Genomic DNA, 26,128 nt, shown 5'->3' on the forward strand with positions numbered 1-26,128 from the left:
ATTGTATATAATTCTGATTATCATAGGGATTAGAAAGAATATTGAAGCCTTGGAACAAACATTTCCTGCTCAGTGGACACCTGCAACAGGGGGCACGCACATACATGCACATACTGTTCAAGCACTTGAACAGAACGATAGTAAAAGTGAAGACAGGTTCCCTTTTCATCGTTATTTAGCACATTGGTCAACTCATTAGCAAATTCCTGGTTTCAGTTATTATTGTGACGGTTATTGTTTTTATAAATAAATTTAAATTTAAATACATTTGTATAATTCGCACCCACATTCAGACCTACGGGCAATTTAGAGTCTTCAATTAACCTATGCATGTTTTGGGGATGTTGAAGGAAACCGGAGTACCCGGAGAAAACCCACAAAGAAACGGGGAGAACATCCAAACTCCACACAGGTGAGGCCGGGATTTGAACCCCGTTCCTCAGAACTATGAGGCAGATGTGCTAACTAGTCGTCACCATGCCGACTTTAGTTCCAATACACTAGAAAATTGTACCGGTACTTAAGTGTCAGATGCACATGTTAAGAATGGGGCAAACTGACGTAATTTCTCCCTTTTCTTTAAATACAGTCAAATAATATATGTTAGTTGAACATATTGTAATCATTTGCAACCGATGTGAAGTGTACATTGTGCATGTTTGGTAAAAGATGTTTGACGTTTTTTTCAATAGCTCATTCTGCATTATTTGTGTTTACGCATGGTGTGAAGAGGTTCTAAATTTGTTTGCCCAGTGCCACCAAAAACAAGTACAAACATATTGATGAATCACAGATTAGTGCAACTCTTGAGATTTCACTAGATATGATGTGCCTGTTTTATATTTTGTATTGTTTATGTTTGCCTGTATGTTGCTTCCATGACTACTTGTCTTGGACCAGGACACTCTTGTAAAGGAGGTTTTTAATCTCAATGAGGCTTTCTTGGTTAAACAATTTCAAATAAATAAATAAACATGCATACGCACGTTTAATGAATGGATATTGAATCAGGGCCATAGTTTTTCCAGCGTGTCCTGGGTCATCTTCTTCTTTTGGTGGTACATGCCCAGAACACCTCACCATGGTGGCGTCCAGGAGGTATCCTAACCAGATGCCTGAGCCACATCATCAGGCTCCTCCCAATGCTGAGGAGCAGCGGCTCTATACTGAGTCCCTCCTGTATGACCAGGTTTCTAAGGGAGAGGCAGAGACACCCTAAGGAGGAAACTCATTTTGTCTGCTTGTACCACATCTGTAATTTTGTTCTTTCAGTCACGACCCAGTAGCTCGATCGGGACATTGAGTGCTTCGCCTTTCGGCTTAGCTCCTTTTTCACCACGACAGCCCAATACAGAGTCTGCATCACTGCCGACGCTGCACCAATCCGTCTGTCGATCTCCTGACCAAGACCCCAAGATAATTGAGCTCCTCCACTTGGGGCAGGATCTCATCCCCATCCTGGAGAGGGAACTCCACACCCTTTTCTTGCTGAGTACCATGCTTTCAGATTTGGAGGTGCTGATTCTCATCCCAAACGCTTCACGCTCAACTGCGAACCGCTCCAGTGAAAGGTGAAGATTGCGGCTAGATGAAGCCAACAGACTCACATCTGCTAAAAGTAGAGATGCAATACTGAGGCTACATTGAGCAATGATAGTGTACCACTAGTGTGGTGATGCTGATATAATGGCATTGTGCAAATGATGCAGTCCTTTAGCAATTTAGAGCAATTTAAAGTGACTAGTAGTGCAATGATCTGGTACAGTGATGATTGTGCAAATCAGAATCAGAATCATCTTTATTTGCCAATTATGTCCAAAAAACACAAGGCATTTGTCGTTTCCTGAAATTGATTAGTTTAATTAATTTTCAAACACATAAGTGGCCAGTACTAATTAACGACAGTATGCAAATAGTGCAGCGTGATTAAAACAGTGAGTGTAGAAATAATGTAGAAGTGTTGCATGTTACAATTAAATTTTAAGTCAACTGTTTGATGTTGATGTCAAGAGGGAAGAAGCTGTTGGAATGTCTGATTGTTTTAGTTTGCATTGTTCGATAGCGCCTATTTGAGGGAAGGAGCAGGAATAGGTGGTGACCAGGAGGATTTTTCATGCCCTTGTTTTTGTTCTGGAAGCATGCATGTCCTCAAGAGTGGGTAGGTGGGTACCGATGTTTGTTCGACGTTTGACACAGGGCAGTTGGACAGCATGAGGATCAGCCGTGCCAAAGGATGTTTCCTGAAGTCCACGATCATCTCTACCATCTTAAGTGTGTTAAGCTCCAGGTTGTGTTGGCCGCACCAAAGCTCCAGCCGCTCCACTTCCTGTCAATACGCATACTTGTCACTGTCTTTGATGAGGCTGATGACTGGTGTCGTCTGCAAACTTCAGGAGTTTGACAGCTGGGTGCGTTGTGGTGCAGTCGTTCGTGGAGAGAGAGAGAAGAGCAGAGGAAAGAGGTCACATCCTCCAGGGGCTGATGGTGCGTGTGGATGAGGTGGCGTCCTTCAGCCTCAGCTGCTGTGTCCTACCCATCAAGATGCTGTAAATCCACTGGCAGATGGCAAGTGAGATGCTGAGCTGAAGGAGCTTGGAGGTGGTCCAGCACGAGGCATTCAAAGGACTTCATGACCACAGATGTCAGGGCGACAGGCCTGTAGTCATTTAGGCCCAAGATTGCAGGTTTCTTGTGGACTAGGATGATGGTGGAGCGTTTGAGGCAGGATGGGACTTCACACAGTTCCTAAGATCTATTAAAAATCTGTGTGAAAACTGGAGCGAGCTGGTCCGCGCAAACTTTAAGGTAAGAGGGGGACACACTCACTGGGCCTGCCGTTTTGTTAATCTTTTGTTGTTTAAAGACACAGTCCTGTTTGTGAATGGTCAATGCAGAATGGCGAGTCAGAAGAGTGATGTGGTCTTCGGTGTGCGGCAGGGTGGGTGTGGGTTATGAAAGTGTCCCTTTCAAATCTGCAGTAGAAGGTATTCAAGTTGTCAGGCATTCCTTTATTGTTCTTCGCGTGGTGGGATGATCGCTTGTAGTTGATTAGCAGTTGTAATCCTCACCAAACTGACGCAGTCGTTAGCAAAAAACTTTTTTTTCCCAGTTTTTCTGCATAATTTCTCTTTGCAATGTTGGTTTCTTTTGTCAGGTGGTTTCTGGCCTGATTGTACAGGGCTCTGTCCCCACTCCGATAGGCGTCCTCTTTAGCCTGGTGAAGTTGGCGAAGTTTAGCAGTGAACCATGGCTTGTTGTTGAGTGTGCGAAATGTCTTTTTTGGTACACGTACATCTTCACAGAAGTTGATATAGGATGTAATGTTGTCCGTATATTCATCCGAGCTGCCAGTTGAAGTTTAAAAGACACTCCAATCTGTGTAGTCTAAACAGTCTTGAAGTTCCATCTTTGCTTCATTGGTCCACTTCTTCACTGTTTTCAAAACAGGCTTCACACATTTAAGTTTGGGCCTGGATGCTGGTATTAAGTAAATTAAACAGTGATCAGACAAGCCCAAAGCTGCATGGGGAACAGCATGGTACGAGTCCTACAGTGTGGTCTAGAATGTTGTTTTCCCTTGTGGGACGGTCAATGTACTGCCTTTATTTAGTTTGTGGTTGTTTTGTGTTAAAGTCCCAAGAATAATGAAGGGTGAATCTGAGTGGGTTTTTTCAAGTTGACTGGTTGGCCAGCTTTTGCAGGCATTCGTGTTAGCCTGGGGGGATGAAAACACCGGCGAGTATGAATGAAGCAAGCTCACGCGATTAGTAGAATGACCTACAGTTCAAAAACAGTGACTCCAAGTCTGGGCTTCAGTGTATGCCGAGCTCTGCGACATCAGTACACAATTTTTCTTTGATATAGAAGGATATTCCGCCACCTTTTGTTTTCCCAAATAATTCCGTTTCATGGTACGCTCAGTGAAGTTGGAAGCTGGGCAACTGTACGGCGCTGTCGGGGATGCATTCACAAAGCCAAGTCTTCGTGAAGCAGAGGACGGCAGAACGAGCAAAGTCTTTACTGGTCTTTGTGAGAAGATGAAGCTCAAACCTATTTTCTTGGGAAGACTTGCGATTTGCGAGGTGAATTGACGGAAGCTTCGTTCGAAATCCTCGCTGTCGTAGCTTAACTTGCACTCCGGCATGCTTCCCTCTATGGCGAGGTCCTCGCCCCTCCTCCATGCGCCATAGAGCGCAGCCACTCCGCTGGCAAGTAGATCCAAGAAAAAAGGTAAAGGTATAGAGCTGGTCTACCTTTCCACGGCCAAGACGAAAAAAACACACTGCTTCTCCTGAATCTAAGATTCAATTTCCCAATGGATCCTCCTCTGCCTCTCCCCCTCGAGGAGGAACACACCCTATGATGCCTTAGAAATGGGGACCACTACCCAGTCTGCCAATCCAGAAGCACTGTCCCCAATGTCCTTGCGATTCTGCAGAGGCATGTCAACCAGGACAGCCCCACAACATGCAGAGGCTTTAAGAACCCAGGGCGGATCTCATCCACTCCCGGGGCCCTGCCATCGAGTAGCTTTTTAACCATCTCGGTGACCTCAACCCCAAAGATAGGAGAGTCTACCTCCAGAGTCCCTAGACTTCGGTGCCTCATAGGAAGGTGCGTCAGTGTAGTGAGGAGGTCTTCAAAGTTTTCTTCCCACCGACTCACAACATACCAAGTGAGCAGCACTCAATCTCCACTACACAAAGTGTTGGTGCACTGCTTGTGGACCAGAATTTCCTCAAAGCCATCGGGAAGACCTTCTCAAAGCCTCACTGAACTCCTCCCATGCCTGGGTTGTTGCCTCAGCGACCACCTAAGCTGCATTCCGCTTTGCCTGTCCACCCATCAGTTGCCTTTGGAGTCCTACAGGCCAAAAAGACCATCTGGGACTTCTTCAGCTTAATGGCATCTGTCACTGCTGGGATCCACCAGCGGGTTTAGTGATTTCCGCCATGACAGGCAGCGACCACCTTACGGCCACAGCCACCGCTCTGCACAAACCATGGTCCACCTGGACAGGTCAGGGGGGCCATTCCTCTCAATCACTTCCAGGTCTCACTGTCATTGCCCACTAGAGCATTGAAGACCCCCAGCAGGACAAGAGAGTCCCCACTGGGAGTTTTCTCCAGCACCCACTCTAAGGACTCAAAAGGGTGAGTACTCTGAGCTGCTGTTTGGTGCATAGGATAAACAACAGTCAGGACACATCCCCCCCAAGTCGTATGGAGGCTACCATCTCATCAACCGGGGTGAACCCCACAGTACAGGCGTACTGGGGTTCAGCTGGGGGGCAATAAGTACAATTGTGTTCATAAGTTTACATACCCTGGCAGAATTTATGATTTCTTGGGCATTTTTCAGAGAGTATGAATGATAACACAAAAACCTTCACTCATGGTTAGCGCTTGGGTGAAGCCATTTATTATCAAACAACTGTGTTTACTCTTTTTAAATCATAATGACAACAGAAATTACACAAATGACCCTGATCAAAAGTTTACATACCCTTGAGATTTTGGCCTGATAACATGCACATAATTTGACACAAATGGGTTTGAATGGCTACTAAAGGGCCTGAGCCTGACGGTGAGCGACTCGTTAGAGCGTCTGCCTCACAGTTCTGAGGACTGGGGTTCAATCCCCGGCCCCGCCTGTGTAGAGTTTGCATATTCTCCCCATGCCTGCATGGGTTTTCTCCGGGCGCTCCAGTTTCCTCCCACATCCCAAAAACATGCATGGTAGGTTAATTGACAACTCTAAATTGCCCGTAGGTGTGAATGTGAGTGTGAATGTTTGTTTGTTTGTGCCCTGCGATTGGCTGGCAACCAGTTCAGGGTGTACCCCGCCTCTTGCCTGATGATAGCTGGGATAGGCTCCAGCACGCCCGTGACCCAAGTGTGGAGAAGCGGCTCAGAAAATGGATGGATGGATGGGCTACTGAAGGTAACATCTGTCTGCTTGTAATCAGTGTGTGTATAAAGGTTCAGTGAGTTTCTGGGCTCCTGACAAACACTTGCACTGACATCTCTGGATTCTGAGTCGTGGGTAAAGCAAAATAATTGTCAAACTATCTGCAAGAAAAGATAATTGAACTGTATAAAATAGGAAAGGGATATAAGAAGATATCCAAGGAACTGAGAAGGCCAATCAGCAGTGTTCAAACTCTAATTAAGAAGTGGAAAATGAGAGATTCTGTTGAAATCAAACCACGATCAGGTCGACCAACAAAAATTTCTGCCACAATGGCCAGGAAAATTGTTCGAGATGCAAAGAAAAACCCACAGATGACTTCACCTGAAATACAGGACTCTGTGTGGATGTTTCAAGATGCACAATAAGGAGGTACTTGAAGAAAAGCAGGTTGCATGGTTGAGTCGCCAGAAGAAAGCCATTACTACACTAATGCCACAAAAAAAAAAAAATACAATATGCCGAACAGCACAGAGACAAGCCTCGAAACCTCTAGAACAAAATCATTTGGCGTGATGAGAACAAAATTTAACTTTTTGGCCACAACCATAAACGTTACATTTGGAGAGGACTCAACAAGGCCTATGATGAAAGGTACACCATTCCTACTGTGAAACATGGAGGTGGATCACTGACGTTTTGGGGATGTGTGAGCTACAAAGGCACGGGAAACTGCAAGATGAATGCAGCATGTTATCAAAAAATACTAGAGGAAAACTCATCAGCCCGGAAGCTGCGCATGGGACGTACTTGGATATTCCCACATGATAATTATCCAAAAACACAAAGCCAAGTCGACCTGTCATTAGCTACAGCAGAATAAAGTGAAGGTTCTGGAGTGGCCATCTCAGTCTCCTGACCTCAATGTCATTGAGCCATTCTGGGGAGATCTCAAGCGTGCAGTTCATACAAGACAGCCCAAGAATTTACAAGAACTGGAGGCCTTTTGCCAAGAAGAATGGGCAGCTTTACCATCAGAGAAAATAGCCTCATCCACAACGACCACAACAGACTCCAAGCTGTCATTGATGTTGAAGGGGGCAATACACGGTATTAAAAACTGGGTTATGTAAACTTTTGATCAGGGTCATTTGTGTACATTGTTGTCATTATGATTTAAAAAGAGTAAACACAGTTGTTTGAAAATAAATGTCTTCACCCAAGCACTAACCATGAGTGAAAGAAACGTTTTTGTGTTGTCATTCATATTCTCTGAAAAATGGCCAAGAAATCATAAATTCTTCCAGGGTATGTAAACTTATGAGCACAACTGTATGCTCATGCCTGCTCTACGCCTCACACCAGGGGCATCTCCAGAGTGGAAGAGAGCCTAAACACTGTCACGAGGAGTGGTACCTAAACCCAGGCTGTGTGTCAAGGCGAGCCCAACTATCTCGAACATCTTGATCTTGCACACATGCTCAGGCTGCTTCTCTGCCAGAGACATGACATTCCATGTCCCAAGAGCCAGTTTTTGTAGTCAGGGTTGAGACCACCAAGGTCCCCGCCTTCGGCCGCCACGCAGCTCTTGAAGCACCGAACCCCCTTGGCCGCTCTTCCAGGTAGTGAGCCCATGGAAAGGTTGCCTCTTCGGAATGTGCCCTGCCAATGGTGCATGCGTGGCCACCAGGTGCTCCCCATCGAGCACCACCTCCAGGACATATTGCCCATTACTGGACATGGACTAGAAGAAAAGCCTACCCTTCTGACAGCTGTTTGCCACTGCTTTCTCAGTCATTTATCTTTGGGAAACTTGAAAAGTATGATAAAAGTTAGCTAGGTAACCAAAAACAATCAGTCATTACTCTTTGTGAGGAGGCTGGTTACATCCTGTGAATTCACCGCATTATGCACATACAGCACTTCATAGTACAGTATTACCCACACAGACAACAAATACTATTTGCAAAATTATGTTATCGTGGCCAAATACAATGTCATTGTTCAGTCTTAATCCTCTGCAATCTGGCTTGGTATATTTCCTAGCAGCAAATGAATGAGGCATCTTCACCGATTGCTCCACTTAGAAACATCCAATATGGCGTTGACGTACGATTCAGCACTCAAGGAGAGAACTATGTATGTATGTATTTATGGGTATAGTATATCCATTCTGTGCATTTATGCTGTTCTTTCATTGACCGATGTACATTACATCCATCCATCCATCCATTTTCTGAGCTGCTTCTCCTCACTAGGCCCGCGGGCGTGCTGGAGCCTATCCCAGCTGTCATCGGGCAGGAGGCGGGGTACACCCAGGACTGGTTGCCAGCCAATCGCAGGGCACATACAAACAAACAACCATTCACACTCACAGTTACACCTACGGGTAATTTAGAGTCACCAATTAATGCGTGTTTTTGGGATGTGGGAGGAAACCGGAGTGCCCGGAGAAAACCCACGCAGGCACGGGGAGAACATGCAAACTCCACACAGACGGGGCCGGGGATTGAACCCAGGTCCACAGAACTGTGAGGCTGACGCTCTAACCAGTTGTCCACCGTGCCGCCTGTACATTACGTATCAGATGTATATTGTATTCACATTTGTAAGAGCCCTCCTTCTGGTACGGGACTATCCCCCTTTTTTTTTTTTTTTGGTCCTCTTCGGCTGTTAGGTCAAGCAGAATGGAGGATCTGTATCCCTTTTATGCCAGAACAGTTTTCCTGTGTCACAGTGGAGTTTTTAAGCTGCTGCTTTGGTTTCTTATTATTATAATGGATATTTATTGAGAATCAGAGTCGATCACTTGAACAGAACAAGGTTTCTAGAAGAGAGTGGGAAAAGAAGATGAGACAAAGCACAGTGGTTCTTAACCTTGTTGGAGTTACGGAACCCCGCAAGTTTCATCTGGAGTTCACGGAACCCTTCCTAATTTGAAAAATAAAATACTGTTTATTTCAAATTAAAAACAGGTATATATTTTGTCTCTGTAGATTCTCTGCCATCCAGGTCATGCACAAAATGAACCACACATCAGTTGCACACAAAATCATTGTGTTAAAAGAACAAAACCAACAAAAGATGAATTTCACACAAAAAGCAAACAAAAAATTCAATTAAATGAAAATTTATTGTAAGTGAATGTGAATTTTGCTGTCTCATATCAGATGAATGGACTTCGTTGTGAAAATTCACAACAAATTCTGTTCCTTTTCTTTGTTATCTCTCCAATCATCGATAAGGGTTCATAGGTAAGAGTAGATTTTTTGGGGGGCTCTTATTTATTATTGATGCGCTGTCTGGCACCACAGCAATGCTATTCAACTCAAGTGTATCGTTGAAATGTTGTTAAGTAAAGAAAAAAGAACAGAGCATTTCAACTCGAGGATTTCAATGGTAAACGCCCACCTTGACGTAGCGTTGCGTTTTGAACGGCATGAACACTGCATTCAAAATGCAGTGTAAAAAGGCTTTTCAAAATGCAGTGTAAAAAGGCTTTTACGCACACTTGCATGCACGCACACATGGTGTGTGTCGAGTCCTCCATTGAACCCCTGCGACTGCCTCACCAAACCCCTGGGGTTCGATCGAACCCAGGTTAAGAAACACTCATCTAGAACAATGACACATTAGATATGAGTGTTATATGGGGGTGTAGTTCTACACCCTGTGAAGGAAGGACAAGACAAGATAGGACAGGAGGTGGGATCGGGCCCAGGAATCCACCAAAGAGCAGCCCGGCGGACGGGACACGCCCCACACCAAGGTACCCAAGACTGTCCGCCGACCTCACCGAGGCGCCACGACAACCGGCCACCTGGAGGAGGCTGCAGGGACCCAATGCCACCCCCTCAGCCAACCCCCATGCCCAGGAGAGTAAAACGCCCCCACAACCTGCAGGGCCCACGATGCAGCCTGTCCCCGCCTAGCCCGAGGGTGGGACGGTGTCCTTTGTTTGTTGAAAAGGAGGAGAAGAAGATAGAGCAGCCGCAGGGCATGAGATGGGAGCCCAAACACCAAGTACCCATCCAGCCTGGGGGGCCAGCCTTAGGAGCACCGCCATGAAGTCATTGGCCCTACCCCATGCATCCCCCCCCCCGAGTTGTGTGGTGCATTCAAATCTGGAGAGGCCATTGAGCCGGGCAGCACTGCTGCCTAACAGCCAAATCCCCAAGACCCACTACCCCCCAGAGATGCGTGTAAGTGGTGCATTAAAAGAAATGGGAATGAGTGTGTGTGATCCATTAAAATCCTGGGGAGCAGAGGGGCAGAAGGGCAGGGCGCCTGGACCGGGAAACAGCACTGACGTACTGAAACCCGGTCCGACACCCGCACTCTCCAGATCCCACACCAGTGCCCCGGGAAACCCTGGATATGTGTGTGTGCCCAGATGTGACAAGTGATAAAAATATTTACAGTGAGTGGTGTGAGTGTGTGATTAAGAGACATGGATCCTGCAGGTTGGGCCCATCAGGCAGGACAGCCACAGACAAAGAGGTCCGCCCTACCCAGCCCCGCAGCACCGACCCCGGGATTTCCCCCACATTTCAGCCAGCACCCACGACCCACCCCCGAGTGTGGGAGGTGGACGACCACCCCCCCCCCCCTTCCCCCCAAACCAGGCAGGGACGCAGGGACGAAAACCCAACAGCAGGCTCCACAGTCTGCAGGGGATCACCCCGGAGGGGGGTGTGGGACTATCTCATTCCATGCTATTGTACTTTATTCACGCTGCCATGATGCATGTCTAAATTGTGACTTGAGCGCAAAATCATTAGAATTGTGTCACGTGAACCTTGTAGTGTAAATCCAGCCTTAACAATGAGTTAAATTAATCGTGCTCTTTAGATTTTTTTACATCCATTTCAACTAAGATAAATAAAAAATACTAACACTAACTGCCATGTGTAAGAATGGCCCTGACACCACAAGAGGATATTTTCAGCACAGACGATAATATAGTGACAATGTGATAACACACGTCACATGTGAATTCAAAGAAACACGCACACATCCTCACATACACATACGCACACACACAGTCCACAAATATGCCTAAAGATGAGATGCAGAGTGACAAGTTTTTCCCTCAGGCATTGAATAACAGTTTGTGTGCTGATAGGAACTCCTAACCACAATTCCCAATGTCACATTGGACAGTCTAATCTATACATCCATCCATTTTCTGTACCGCTTGTCCTCACTAGGGTCGCGGGCGTGCTGGAGCCCATCCCAGCTATCTTCGGGCGAGAGCCGGGGTACACCCTGAACAGGTCGCCAGCCAATTGCAGGGCACATATAAACAAACAACCATTCGTATTCACATTCACACCTATGGACAATTTACAGTTTTCAATTAACCTACCATGCATGTTTTTGGGATGTGGGAGGAAACCGGAGTACCCGGAGAAAACCAGTCTAATCTCTCATATTACATAATTATTTAATAGTCAATTATTTTTGCTCAGATTTCTGTTGAGTATGTATTAAGGGCTTTCTTATGAGGACAAAAAAAATACAATTTACCATTCAGGAAAGGCTCTAATTCATAAATTCTTAATGAAGGGATTCTTACAAATGTATGCAATGGCTGTTAAAAATGTAAAAATAAATTCAACCATTGAGCATTACCTCAAATGAACAACAATGGTCTAGGCGTATGCCTGGATGCTTACCACCATACAAAATAGTATTTCAATATTTCCAGTGTGCGTTTCAATCCCATCTGGGGAATTAATTTGATGTTACTAAAACACATTTCACAAGCTGTTATAGCATTTTCCTTCAGTGATGTCTGGTGCTAGTCAATTATTACATTGATAACTGTACATTCAGTGACAGTGGGAGATGACACCATTTTATTTCCAACCAGTTTTTACCCCCAAGCTATTTGTAATTGTTAACACAAAATACATAAAGCATAACAGGACAACCACTGCCTTTCTACAAGAAACTGCATAGAAAAACCAGGAAGCAGTACTGGATCTAATTACTGTATATTCCAAAAGCTGCACCTGCAGGACATTAAAAAACATTTCCCTGCTTCAGAAATTATTGCTAGAACACAGACGTAATCTGAGTAAGTTTGTTGGATGGAAGATGGTAAACTAAAATAAATATTACTTTGCCATTCTTATCATTGGTGTTACTGCATACTGCCAAGTCAATGAATATTTTGTGCACCGGTGGGTTATACACCTGACAGTAGCTCACAGGTCACCTTCCCTCTCCTGCCCTTCTTAATGTACTAACCGTTAGGGGTGGGAATTAATTAGAATTTAGCGATTGAATTCCATTACTGATATTGCTTATCAAGCGGATTCCTTATCTGTTTCAGGTAATTTCATATCCCTATAACAATACGTATCCCGATAATGTATTTTTCCTTAAAATTACAATTTTCTCTGATCTTTTCTCCATTTATATATAAAAACCATTTTATATAGAACAAGAATTAAATGGATAAAAGATAAATAAAAATACAATAAATATGGTGGTAGTACAACCAGTTTTCAAGAAATGTACATTGTTGTTGTGCACATTGTGTTGTACAACCCCAGTTCCAGATTTGCAAATCATGTTCGACCTATATTTAATTGAATACACTCCAAAGACAAGATATTTAATGTTCAAACTGATAAACTTTATTGTTTTTAGCAAATAATTATTAACTTTGAATTTTATGGCTGCAACACGTTCCAAAAAAGCTGGGACAGGGTCATGTTTACCAATGTGTTACATCACCTTTTCTTTGAAGAACATTCTATAAACGTTTGGGAACTGAGGGGACTCATTTTTGAAGCTTTGTAGGTGAATTCTTTCCCATTCTTGCTTGATATACAGCTTCAGATGTTCAACAGTCCAGGGTCTCCGTTGTCGTATTTTACGCTTCATAATGCGGCGCACATTTTCAATGGGAGACAGGTCTGGACTGCGGGCAGGCCAGTCTAGTACCCGCACTCTTTTACTACGAAGCCACGCTGTTGTAACACGGGCAGAATGTGGTTTGGACATACTTGGCAAATAAAGATGATTCTGATAAATGGCTTTTGCTTTGCATAGTAGAGTTTCAAGTTGCACTTACAGATATAGCGCCGAACTGTATTTACTGACATTGGTTTTGTGAAGTGTTCCTGAGCCTATGCGATGATATCCTTTACACATTGATGTCAGTTTTTGATGCAGTGCCGCCTGAGGGATCGAAGGTCACGGGCATTTAATGTTGGTTTTCGGTCTTGCCGCTTACATGCAGTGATTACTCCAGATTCTCTGAACCTTTTGATGATATTATGGACAGTAGATGATGAAATCCCTAAATTCCTTGCAATTGTACGTTGAGGAACATTGTCCTTAAACTGTTCGACTATTTTCTCACGCATTTTCTCCTCGCCCCATCTTTGCTTGTGAATGACTGAGCAATTCAGGGAAGCTCCTTTTATACCAAATCATGGCATCCACCTGTTCCCAATTAGTCTGTTCACCTGTGGGATGTTCCAAACAGGTGTTTAATGAGCATTCCTCAACTTTCTCAGTCTTTTTTGCCACCTGTCCCATCTTTTTTGGAACGTGTTGCAGCCATAAAATTCTAAGGTAATGATTATTTGCTAAAAACAATAAAGTTAATCAGTTTGTAGCCTAAATTACAGTATATCAAACGTAAGATATGACTAAAAGTCAAATGCTTCTTTTGCAAACAGCCCATCCGCAGTGGAAAACCTCTTTGTGCTGGGAGTGTTACCGAGAAATGTTGCTGTTCCCTAAAACCCCGCAGCTGTGAGGAGAGGAGAGCTTTCCTTCTTGGAGATTAGGATTACAGTCATTCTAACTCTGATTGAACACCACAGAACAGCTCAATCTGCATGTGTGTGTCTGCACGTGCATGACTTTGTCTCTTTGTACATTTGTGACATCTGTGCATATACTGTACATGGGGTGTATACTATATGATGATGTGATAATAAGATTCAGCATGAATCTCAGCGTGTCTAACTCTGTGTGATTTGGCAGGAAAGGTGTGAAGATATTGAACCTGTATGGGGACTGCATCTAATACATGTCCTTGTCACAGTTTCGAAAATGTGTGTGATTAAATGCCAGTATAAGGAACAAACTATTAGTACGTATGTCAGCAGAGGGATGGAAGTTCGTAAATTGCTTACAGTGTTGAGAGAGAGAGACTGTTTGGTGAGCGCAAGACACAATAAATTCCCCTGTGCATGTTAAAAGGTTTGGTAAGTAGGATACAGGCTGCATACGTACAGTATGAGTGCAACCCTGAAAGAGCAACACATCTGTGACAAAAATCAAAAGATTAAGGAGGGAGGACAACATTTAAAAGTCCTCGTTGCTAATGCAACTGGCAAATGCTTACATACATTGTGTGCATTAAAACTGTCTTTCGATAACGAATTAACCATATTACTAATTTCATACTAATAAAGCATTTCTAAACTCAACAAATAATAAATCTGTTTTTCTCTGTCGTGATTTATAGTTGCAGTACGAACAGTGGCCTCTACTCTGATTGACGACTCTTTTTACAATACATCAAATGTATTGCCATCAAACTCACAGTAAACATGAGTTGGCATCCTCCAAGTATGTAATCCAGGAAAGTGTAGTTCCTTATAATCTGGAGACACAAGAATCAAAGACAAAAATGAGCGTCATACATTATATAAATTAGAATGCATTCTACATTTTTGTTCTAAAATAGCAATACAACCCATGTTTTCCTGCCACGAGACAGACAATGTGAGGGATAGAATGATCGTTTTGTCTTATCATCTCCAGTCGAGTTGCAAAAATATACAGTAGACATGTTTCTATTGGTGTCATGATCCACTATAGGAGTTTAGTTTTTTTCTGTTAAATCGATGCTTCTTCAGAATTAATGTCATCCAAAAAGACTCACTAACACTTGAATTTGTTATATTGTACAGTGAAAAATATGAAAGTACAGTGAAGATTGTGAAAGCTGAACTCAAGCTTTGTGGCCAAATATTTACAAGGTAGGTTTTTTACCTTCCTCGTCAATCCAAGTGAGCTGTAATTGATTGCACATCTTTCTTGTGCTTTACTGACAGTAACAAATCATCAGCTATGACTCATGCTTACCTTACATGATTTGAGGATAATAACGCCAGAATTTTTATAATTCTTCTTCTTCTTTTGTTTCTTTGGGTTGATGCACTCAAATTCCACCTGGCAAAAATTTGGAGACAAAATGGAAATGATAAACAGCAATGTGAATGGATGATATGGAGCAGAAATTAATTGAAAATGTGTTGTAACTTATAGAACAGTTTTTTTTTTTTATCCAACACAAAATGCTTGGAGGATGTCAGTGAACCAAAAGTAGGTAGTTAATACCCTGTTATGTGGCAGGAAGTTTCAGCCAAAGACTGCATCTCAAAAGCTCCTCTTATTCTTCTCCATCCCCCATAGTCTGTCTTTTTTTTCATGAGCTCTTTTTGCACACACACCATCGGCACATGTGAACAGACTCAGTGGGAGAACAAGTCATGTGGCTGCTTTTCCACACACAAACACTAACAGATACACACACAGCTGATGGTGAATTCACCATTTTCTGCACAATGTATCAGCAGACAAAAAAAAAAAAAATGGAAAAGTTAAAATCTAAACTCTTCAGTGTCAGAAGTCTGCATGGACTTCAAACCCAATCATGAGCATAACACGTATCTATACCTCTTAATCCAGTTTCACACATTATTTTGAATTAATATGGAAATTACACTTTAGTGACCGGCACGGTGGACGACTGGTTAGAGTGTCTGCCTCACAGTTCAATCCCCAGCCCCGCCTGTGTGGAGTTTGCATGTTCTCCCCGTGCCTGCGTGGGTTTTCTCTGGGCACTCCGGTTTCCTCCCACATCCCAAAAACATGCATGGTAGGTTAATTGACAACTCTAAATTGCCCATAGGTGTGAATGTGATCGCGAATGGTTGTTTGTTTGTATGTGCCCTGCGATTGGCTGGCAACCAGTTCAGGGTGTACCCCGCCTCCTGCCCGATGATAGCTGGGATAGGCTCCAGCCCTCCCGCGACCCTTGTGAGGAGAAGCGGTTCAGAAAATGGATGGATGGATTACACTTTAGTGCATGACACGCCGCAGAAGAAGGCTTTGGACAAATTACTGCAGGGTCAAGTTATAAAAATTATTTACTGAATAACATCAGCTTATTGTATTGGCATTATTTGCACTGTTTACATTTAATTCATCTAGTTTAACAATATTTAAATGGGTACCATACTTTCTATCAGCAACATTTGTCACTGTATGCCTCAACACAAGCCCACTAATTGCCTCCTAACCTAAAAGCAGTCAGTCATGGCAACCTAAACATCAGACAGCCTCAGAGGCTTTATGTGGACACATGGTAGATGCAAAGGAGGAAAAAAGTGATAAAGAACAAAAGTTGGGCACATACAACAGACATTGAGACAGATGGTGGAGACTCTTCCATTATGATGTGTAGTGTGAGATAGCTGGATCAACATTTGAGCTGGTGTGAAACTGGAGTGACTTTAATGTGTGTAGTCTTGTGTGTCTGGCAACCATCGACTGCTTTATTAGCAAATCTGAGGAAGGGGAGGAAAAAAGTGGTTGGGTCAGTTTTATTTTGAAACTGTAGATGTGCCTCTCTGGTCACACCATAGAGTATGGACGTTTCTGTGGCCCTGACAGTTTGTTGTTATCTGCATAGACATTGTAGGATTTTAACAACTCATGCAAGATTTTAATCACTATTTAATTTATTGTAAACTACATGTAAAACAGTTGGAAGACCGCGTAGGTTGAATAAAGAGAATCATCAACATGACAAATTTACAAAAATACATGGGAATGGGACGTCTTTCAGTTCTGACCGCTGCTTTGCCTTGACGTATAGCTTCTGTACAATATTGTCACATTCTGTTCCCTATTTACCTGGTCCTTTGAGTGGATTTAAAAAAATATATAAATTCGTAAAAGCAGAGAGAGTGCACTCTCTATGATAAATGTGTTTTTGTTGCCTTTCTCCTTGCTTGTTTCATCGAGGGTTTATGTTTCTTGTTCAAATGTTTGAGGAGCATGCTGCTACACCTGCTCTACTTGTATAGGGTCTTGACACCATGTCTGTTGCAATAAATACTGTAAATAAAAATGAATTTAGTGTATGCACATAGTGGAATGTGGTTTGATCATCTTGTTTAGCGAGCTCAATAATAATAATAATATTGCAGGAGATCCACTGCATGTTCTTCTGTTTAAAAAGAAAACCCTAAAAAATAATTTCTGGATGTATATTTTGAATGATTTTTTTATTACATAATACACAAATTGTTGTGGGATTTTTATGTTATTGTTTAACATGTTCAGAATGAGCCAGTGAATTAATTAAGATTTAAATTCTATTTCCAACCAGTTCAGGGTGTACCCCGCCTCCTGCCCGATGACAGCTGGGATAGGCTCCAGCACGCCCGCGACCCTAGTGAGGAGAAGCGGCTCAGAAAATGGATGGATGGATGGATGGAAATTCTATTTCAAAAATTAGCAGGTCTGGGTAAATCAAAATGCATTGTAAGGGTCTATTTTCGTAGATAGCGCATTTGCGCCATAGCGCAACAACTGTTGTAGCTTCATTTTCATGGAAGCACAAGACTCGCTGCGCATTTTACCAATTGGCCAATTTGTGCCAAGCTGGGTTTTTTTGGCGCAGTGAGGGTGTGCTGGGTGGAGACGTGCCCGGTGTCATGACAATTTGGTGGCAGAAAGTTGGTCTAAACTTACGCTAGCGGTCTCCAAGTGCCCACTTCACGATACAGAAATTGTTTATCTCCTTTACATGATCCACCCATGGAGGTCTGCCTGCAGTTCCGTATAAACATACTTTGCGTGCTTCAACCTCCCGGACTCGAGAAAACAGGTTTTCCTCGACGTTTGTCTGCTGAGAGACCTGAAAATCAGGCCATTCGAATTTCTCAAGCTTATCTACATCACGAGCAAAGATCTCCGCCTACCTCTTTCCAGCGCTGTCAACATTACAAACACGTGTGCTCTCACAAGTGGGTCTTCTACATGGAGGCAACCAATCAGAGGAAAGAGGGCGGTCTTAGCCAAATATGGACAAAGCGGATACAAAACTCGGTCAAACAGAAGTAGCTGTCAGAGGGGCCTTTTCTTGACACTCGTATGACAAAACCAAGGTATTTTTTTAAATGAAATTGACACTTTTACACTACGTTCATGTTAGAGAGTCACTCTATGGAGGTCTAAATAGCCAAAAAAAAACTGTTCTAAAATATATATATATATATATATATATATATTTTTTTTTTATTTTTTTATTTTTTTTTTTTTCTGAAGTTGGTCACCTTAAAAAAATAAAATAAAAATTACCTCCACTGAGTTCTGCGCCTCACTCATCTTGGCCACTGTCGTTTGGAATTCTCCGATGAAGTCATGGCCACCATCATTATCATAGTCATAACACAAGACCTGTTATTGTGTAGAAGAAGTAAACAACAGTGTTTCTAATCCATGCAGAGGTAGCTTGCAATTACGCTGATGTAGAAACTTAAACTTAACGCATAATAAATCCATGCTTGTCACTTGTACTGTGGAAGGCATTAAAAAAACTATGCATTGCAGCTGAGGTTTTGGTTTCCACATTTAAATGTACATTGTAGCAAGTCCAACAAGTCACGGAGTGTGTGATTGAAGTGTAGTGAAAGTTCAATGAGAAAAGCCTTTCAGCTTCAGCTTTGTGAGACATGAAACTGACCTTGATGTTTCTGTCGACATCTCCATTACAGAGAGAAACTAGAGGCACAGTAAACTGTTTCCACGAGGGGTCTAAAGTGTTCTTTATGACCTGTGGTCACACAGACAAACAGGCAGCAGATAATTCATTAAATCAAACGGCACCAGAAAAAAGATCCAGTAGCACCCACAATAGAAACATACACATTAAGCCAGTTTTGAAAATAGCTTCTGCAGCGGCTAATCTCTTACTACAGTAAGTATGTAAATTGACGGACAAACTTTGTGAACTGAAATAAGAATAATAAACTCGCCTCTGTCCTGTGCACCAGCATCCATTTGTCATCTTCCCCCTGTTTGTGAAATTCCAGATAAGGGTCTGACTTCCCAAAGAAGTCCTGCAAAAGAACAAGGACTCATTATGTCAAACACCTTTTGAAGATACAGTAAGTAATGTTTATGTTAACCATGTTAACCAATCCCATGTTGGTACATACTCCTTGTCTAGAAATCCAAAACAGTGTTCAGAAGGTAATCTGGTATTCCTACATCAACCAGTCGAGAAAAAAATTGTCTACTTGGGGAATTTAAAACTGCAACTGTAACTAGGATTCAAAATTGTAATCAGTCAGTCCTTCATCAATGCATTCAACATGCATCAACATTAGTAAATGCTGAAGTCTGTGTCCTATTATGCTCGGAATATGAGCGTGTTTGCATTTGTGTGGGAAGAACCGCCTACCTTCTTGTCCAGTTTACGCCCGCTAAGGGTCAAAGTGATGATTCTGTTGTCAGACAGCTCCTGGGCTGTAATCTATCAGAACATTACATCACAACATAAACTGAAGGCACATACCAAATAATAACATCACATCAATAAAATTGTCATCTCAAAAGGAAAGACAACAAAAATGAAAACAAAATTCAGGTTCTTACAGTGATGGATCCTTTGCCAGCTGGTTTCCCGTTAGCTAAGATCAACGGCCGGTGAAGTTTCTTATTGGACACAATCTAGCAAAGAATATATGAGACACATGACATGAATTATTACGTATTAATGTGGTGTCCGAAATAAGGTTTGGTAATGACTAGTGAAGAGAAATCATTCCATACAACTCCAAGAGTGCAAACATATTCTCCCAAGAAATCATGTTCATAGAGCTGTGTGGCACACTTGTCTTCATCAAACATGGCAAAGCGAAGCTTCTGGATCTCCTCAAAGTGGTAGTCCACCTGGAACTTCACTCCAAAAACTGGGTTTAAATTATTAACAGCTGTTTCAGTCCGGCCAAGCTGAAACACATGAAGATGTCAGAATATTTTTTTAGTTTCAACCCTTTTGGAACTCTGGACATAAATTTGTGGAATCTGTACAGTAAATGATCAACAACAGTATGCAGTAATAACTAGGGTTAATTCATGAGCAACCAGGTTAAAAATGTCCATCCTCTTTCTAATATTATAACTGATGCTATGAACAAGAAAACAACTATATTACCATGTTTGTATATTGTTGAAACAATTGATTTTGCTGTTGTCTTGCATTCTATATGATACAGTTCTATAGTGCAGTACAGTTCTAAGAGAGGAAGAGATAAGATTGGGGTAAAAAAAAAACCCTGTCAATTATTCAAAGAATAAAACTGATACTGTTGGATCAAGCTCAAAATCTTTTTTTTTTTTTTTTTAAATTAACCTAATTTTTTTCCCGGAGGAAGAACATAGAATATACAGCGGCTGAAATAAGTATTTAACATTTTTCTCACTAAATATACTTCCAAAGGTGCTATTGACCTGAAGATTTCCGCAGATGTTGGGAACAACCCAAGTAATCCATACATACAAAGAAAGTAGAACAAATAAGCTCAGAAATTAAGTTGTGTGTAAAAATCTGAACTGACACAGGGAAAAAGTATTGAACACATGAAGAAAGGGAGGTGCAAAAAGGCATGGAAAGCCAAGACAAGACCTAAAATATATCAATAATCAAACAGCAATCCAGCCCCTTGTCAGTGCAAATGAATATCAGCTGGTTCAGTCCTAATTGATGGCCTACAAAAAGGTGTCATTGCCAAGGTATGAGTCAAAGCAAAGCAAAGCAAATATATTTATATAGCGCATTTCATACACAAGGTAACTCAATGTGCTTTACATGATTAAAAGCATTTAAAAACAAGGGGGTAAAACGGCTTATAAACATTTACAAACAAATAAATAAAAGTACAATTAAAACAGCATACAGTGCAAGAAATCACATTTAAAAGTGGAAATGCTATAAAAACCATGAGAAAAAAAAGAAGAGTTTTTAACCTGGACTTAAAAACATTCACACTTGGGGCTGACGTCACTTCTGTTGGAAACTTATTCCATTTGTGTGCAGCATAATAGCCAAATGCTGCTTCACCATGTTTGCTTTGGACTCTGTGCTCCACTATTTGACCTGACTCTGTCGATCTCAGAGCCCTACTGGGTTTATATTCCATTAGCATTTCTTTCATGTATTCAGGACCTAAACCATTTAGTGATTTATAGACCAGTAGCAGAACTTTAAAATGTATTCTAAAGCTGACTGGGAGCCAGTGTAAAGACTTTAGAATTGCAGTAATATGCTCTGACCTCTTTGTTCTGGTCAGAACCCAAGCTGCAGCATTCTGAATGAGCTGCAGCTGTTGAATGCTCTTTTGGGGAGTCCAGTCAGAAGAACATTACAATAGTCCAGTCTACTTGCGATAAAAGCATGGATGAGCTTCTACTGGTGTGCTTGGCACATGCAAGCCTTTACTCTGGATATGTTCTTCAGATGGTAGAAGGAAGCTTTTGTAATTGATTGGATATGACTGTTGAAAGTCAGGTCAGAATCTATCAGTACACCAAGGTTTTGGACTTGGTGTTTGGTTTTTAAAGAGAGTGACTCCAGGTGTTTACTAACAGCAATCCTCTTTTCTTGCCAAAAACAATAATCTCAGTTTTCTTATGGTTTAATTGAAGAAAGGTTTGGCTCATCCAGTTATTTGTTTTAGACAATGACACAACACCTCAATTGAGTCATCTGGAGACAGTGCTAGATATAACTGTGTGTCATCTGCATAGCTATGATAGTCAAAATTAAAGTTTTGAAGACTTTGACCCAAGGACCAAGACACATCTCATGATGGGTAAGAGCAGAGAGCTGTCTCAAGACCATCGCAAACTAATTGTTGCAAAACATAACGATGGCATTGGTTACAGGCGCATATCTAAGGTTCTGAATGTTCCAGTGAGCATGGTTGGGGCCATAACACGTAAGTGGAAACCCAATCATAGCACCATAGATTTGACTCTGCAAGATTTCTGACAAAGGAGTGCAAAGAATAATCAGAAGAGTTGTCCAAGAGCCAAGGACTACCTGTGGAGAGCTTCAAAAAGACCTGGAATTAGCAGGTACTGTTGTCACAAGGAAAACAGTCAGTAATGTATTCCGCTGCCATGGCCTGTATGCACGCTCAACACGGAAGACACCATTGCTTAAAAAACCCGTCAAAGCTCGTTTAAAGTTTGCTGAACAACATTTGGACAAGCCAGTTAAATACTGAGAGAATATAGTCTGGTCGGATGAGAGCAAAATTGAACTCTTTGGATGCCATAATGCACACCACGTTTGGAGGAGAAATGGCACTGTACATCACCTTAAAAACACCATACCAACAGCAAAGTTCGGAGGTGGGAACATGATGGTGTGGGGCTGCATTACAACAAATGGTACTGGTAAACTTCACATTATTGAAGGAAGATTGAAAGGGCAAATTTACCGAGACATTCTTTATAAAATTCTGCTGCCATCTACGAGGATGATGAAAATGAAACGGGGTGGACATTTCAGCATGATAATGAACCAAAACATATTGCCAAGGAATCTCTCAATTAGTGTTCAATATCTATTTCAGCCGCTGTATCAGTGCTCATTAGTTGGAAGGGGTTAATGAACACGGTTTAACTCTAACAATGACAATTAGCAGATTTCAACTGTCTCAGGTTTCAAGTAAGTACCGAAGGCCCCAAAATACAGTCCAGACACCAAACAGACAGAAGTGTGTGGCTGCCTTCGACAGTCACGTTATTTTCCCTAGTGGTTACATGACTAACACTCAAATGGTTTTACACTCACAACTGATTCAAACTGCACCACCATCAGACAAGGTCAGTGTATTATTATTTTTTAAATTCAAATTATTATTTTTTTTAAGTGTGAAGATGGATGGATAAAAATTTAAAAAGAAGTCATGACAATGAAAATAATGACAACGATTCGAATTAATAACCCTTGCTGATCTTGAAATCCGTACTAGAAGAGAACCTGGATGTGTTACAGGCTTCTTTGTGTTACCATTAAAGTTTAGTATTAGCATTTATTTGGACCAACAGACATACATTTTCTGTTGGACACTGTCAAAACTGGCTTCCACTACATTCTTGGCAGACCTGTGCATGGGCAGGGTCGAGGTTACCTGCATCGTTTGAGCTCAAACACATAATTACAGTAAGATAAGCAATGAAAAAGTTCAACTTCCTCAAATTTCACAAGTCATATTGGTAAATTTGTCATCCAAAATCAGTTGGTTTGAGTAAAAACTATTGGTTAGACTTAAAAACACAATTCCAATAAGAAAGCACACAAAAAAGTTCAGTTTCTTCAGAATTAAGAAGTACTGTCACAAATTATCCATCCATCCATCCATTTTCTGTACCTCACTTGGGTCGTGAGCGTGCTGGAGCCTATCCCAGCTATCTTCAGGCGAGAGGCGAGGTACACTCCGAACTGGACGCCAGCCAATCGCAGGGCACATATAAACAAACAACCATTCGCACTCACATTCACAGCTACGGGCAATTTAGAGTCTTCAATCAACCTACCACGCACGTTTTTGGGATGTGGGAGGAAACCGGAGTACCCGGAGAAACATGCAAACTCCACACTGTGAGGCAGATGTGCTAACCAATCGCCCACCGTGCTGGCGTCAACAAATTAGATTAATTTACATTTTTTATACTCGTCTTTTTGAGTTCAATACAAATTTGGGTTTAGGGTGTGATGCCTGCTTGTCACTGTTGTTTTGCACATGAGTGTGCATGTGCATGTGTCTTTGTGTGTAAAAGCCAATACGTGGCCTTTCAAAAATAAAATGTGACAGCATTTAGACATGAAAATGACCTCGCTACCATTGGTCCAATGATCCACGTTGACGTGACCTGACATGTTCTGTAGCTCGGCGAGTCAGTGCTCCAGCTGCTAGAGAAATTAGCGACTGTCAGCTAGTGACACATCTAATCACACATAGCTACTACATAAAGGTGTTATACTTGTATTTGGGCCACATCTGTAAGAGGGTTTTCATTGTAATTAACACGTATTGATGCATGGTGAAGCGACGGCAGAGAAGCAATGTTCTGCTAAGCTGATCCGACACTAGCTCCATTTTATTGGGTTTTCATTATTATTCATTCATTCATTATTGTCTTTGTACATAAAAGGCAAGCAATAGAAGTGTTTAATGCAGAAACTTTGATCACTCCTGTAGACACATCATCACAAACTGTTTAAGTGCAAGCTATCTTAAATTGAATTGTGGTGAGACGAGTTGTGTCTTACCGTACATGTGGTGTGAGGTGGACCACCTTCAAACATCAAGATTTGTGTGTTTCATTGAGAGTGGACACCCAATGCCCTTCAAAGGGGTAAAGAGGCTTAGGTTTTTCAGAATGTCTCAGTAGCTTATCAACAACTTATAAGAAAATTTAACCATACTACAGTCTTCAGCCACAGCGTCTACTTTCACCTTACTTTCAAGGGAAATACTTTGTACAGTATGGAACCACAGTTAATTTGTGACCATAAATTTGTAACTTTGAGCTTTGCAAGCCTCTGCTCTGGTGTGCTCCATCTGTCTCCCCACAGTCACCTCTTCACAATTTCTTATTTTATGGCTTGCGCTCACACTTTTAGCCATTCCTGCCCTCTGCATTTCCCCAATGGATCCAACTGAGTCTCACACCTCCATCTCACAGGACAAAGAGAGATGAATACTGTACATACGAAGGGGGACAAATGAGGAAAAAAACAATTGGAGAAAGGAATCAGACACAACAAAAGCTAACTGGAGGGATAAGGGATGTGAAATGCTGCATATGCTAAACTGTGAGTGCTGTGGATAACAGCCGAGAGAAGGTTTGGACTACAATTTAGGAGCTTATTTAGTTCCTGGCTCTGTTACCATAGCAACCGATGGCAATTTCACATCAGAGCCACATGCCCCGCTGACCGTAAGATAGCTACTACGAAGGTCTTGCCTTCACACAAGCAGGCACACACGGAGACAAACACTAGTGTGTCTTGCTGGCCAGTTGTTTACTGCAAAAAAAGAATCCCTGAGGTAGCAGACATCATACAGCAAAAATAATGCTTCAAAATTATTTGTATATGTGGCCCAAAAAAAGACTCAAATCAAAATTGGAACCCAAACACTAAAGGAGGATTTTGGTTTTCCCATAAATATAGAAGAAAACTCATATAATGAACATCCTACGACTCATTAACAGGTAACTACTTTACAATTCAAGATTTAATATAAATCCTAAACAATATTATGCTATAATAGTCCACTTCATCAGAGAAACATTTACATGCACATACAGTATGAGTCGATGGCGGCAAGGTGGACGTGTGGTTAGCACAACCACATCACAGTTCCGAGGTTGCGGGTTCGAATTTGGGCTCTGGCCTTCGGGTGTGGAGTTTGCATGTTCTCCCTGTGCTCGTGTGGGTTTTCTCTGGGTACTCCATATTTTTCCCACATTCCAAGCACATGTATGTTAGGTTCACTCAAGACTCTAAATTGTCATGAGGTGTGATGTGATGAATAGTTGTTTGTTTATGGTTGTCTATGTGCCCTGCGATTGGTTGGCTAGCAGCCAACCAGTACCCCACCTCTCACCCAAAGTCAGCTGGGATAGGCTCCAGCACACCCGCGAGGCTGTGACCCTAACGAGGATAAGTAGTATAGAAAATGGATGTATAGACATAAGTAAATGTACCATTGTACTCCATTTAAACAAGATTTATTTCCTTGTCCTGATAACTGTCTCTGACATTCTCAAAATATTGAAATGTTTTTGTGTCAACACACAACAGTTGGCGCAGTTAGGGAAGCATAATAATTGAAATATATAAAAAAAAAAAAAAGGAGATTAATAGTTTGTACATATTGAAAATACTGTAAATGTCATTTATAATAATGAGTTGAATAATTTGGAGTGGGCGGCACGGTGGCCGACTGGTTAGAGCGTCAGCCTCACAGTTCTGAGGAGCGGGGTTCAATCCCCGGCCCCGCCTGTGTGGAGTTTCCCCGTGCCTGCGTGGGTTTTCTCCGGGCACTCCGGTTAATTGAACACTCTAAATTGCCCGTAGGTGTGA

General features: G+C 42.1%; 1 protein-coding gene across 2 annotated transcripts in view; it reads right to left on the bottom strand.

The window, feature by feature from the left end:
• Nucleotides 1-26,128, bottom strand: part of cpne2 (copine II) — a 58,793-nt gene that overhangs the window by 28,489 nt on the left and 4,176 nt on the right. For both annotated transcript variants that reach the window (XM_061772619.1, XM_061772618.1), the window contains exons 2-9: nt 19,795-19,974; nt 19,618-19,692; nt 19,424-19,495; nt 18,996-19,079; nt 18,704-18,793; nt 18,319-18,417; nt 15,031-15,117; nt 14,486-14,545 (exon numbers count right to left, since the gene is read on the bottom strand). In XM_061772619.1, the coding sequence (XP_061628603.1) occupies nt 14,486-14,545; nt 15,031-15,117; nt 18,319-18,417; nt 18,704-18,793; nt 18,996-19,079; nt 19,424-19,495; nt 19,618-19,692; nt 19,795-19,974 (747 nt within the window). The remainder of the gene's footprint in view (nt 1-14,485; nt 14,546-15,030; nt 15,118-18,318; nt 18,418-18,703; nt 18,794-18,995; nt 19,080-19,423; nt 19,496-19,617; nt 19,693-19,794; nt 19,975-26,128) is intronic.

The sequence above is a fragment of the Phyllopteryx taeniolatus genome, chromosome 5, assembly GCF_024500385.1.
Source record: "Phyllopteryx taeniolatus isolate TA_2022b chromosome 5, UOR_Ptae_1.2, whole genome shotgun sequence".
NCBI classification, from domain to species: domain Eukaryota; kingdom Metazoa; phylum Chordata; class Actinopteri; order Syngnathiformes; family Syngnathidae; genus Phyllopteryx; species Phyllopteryx taeniolatus.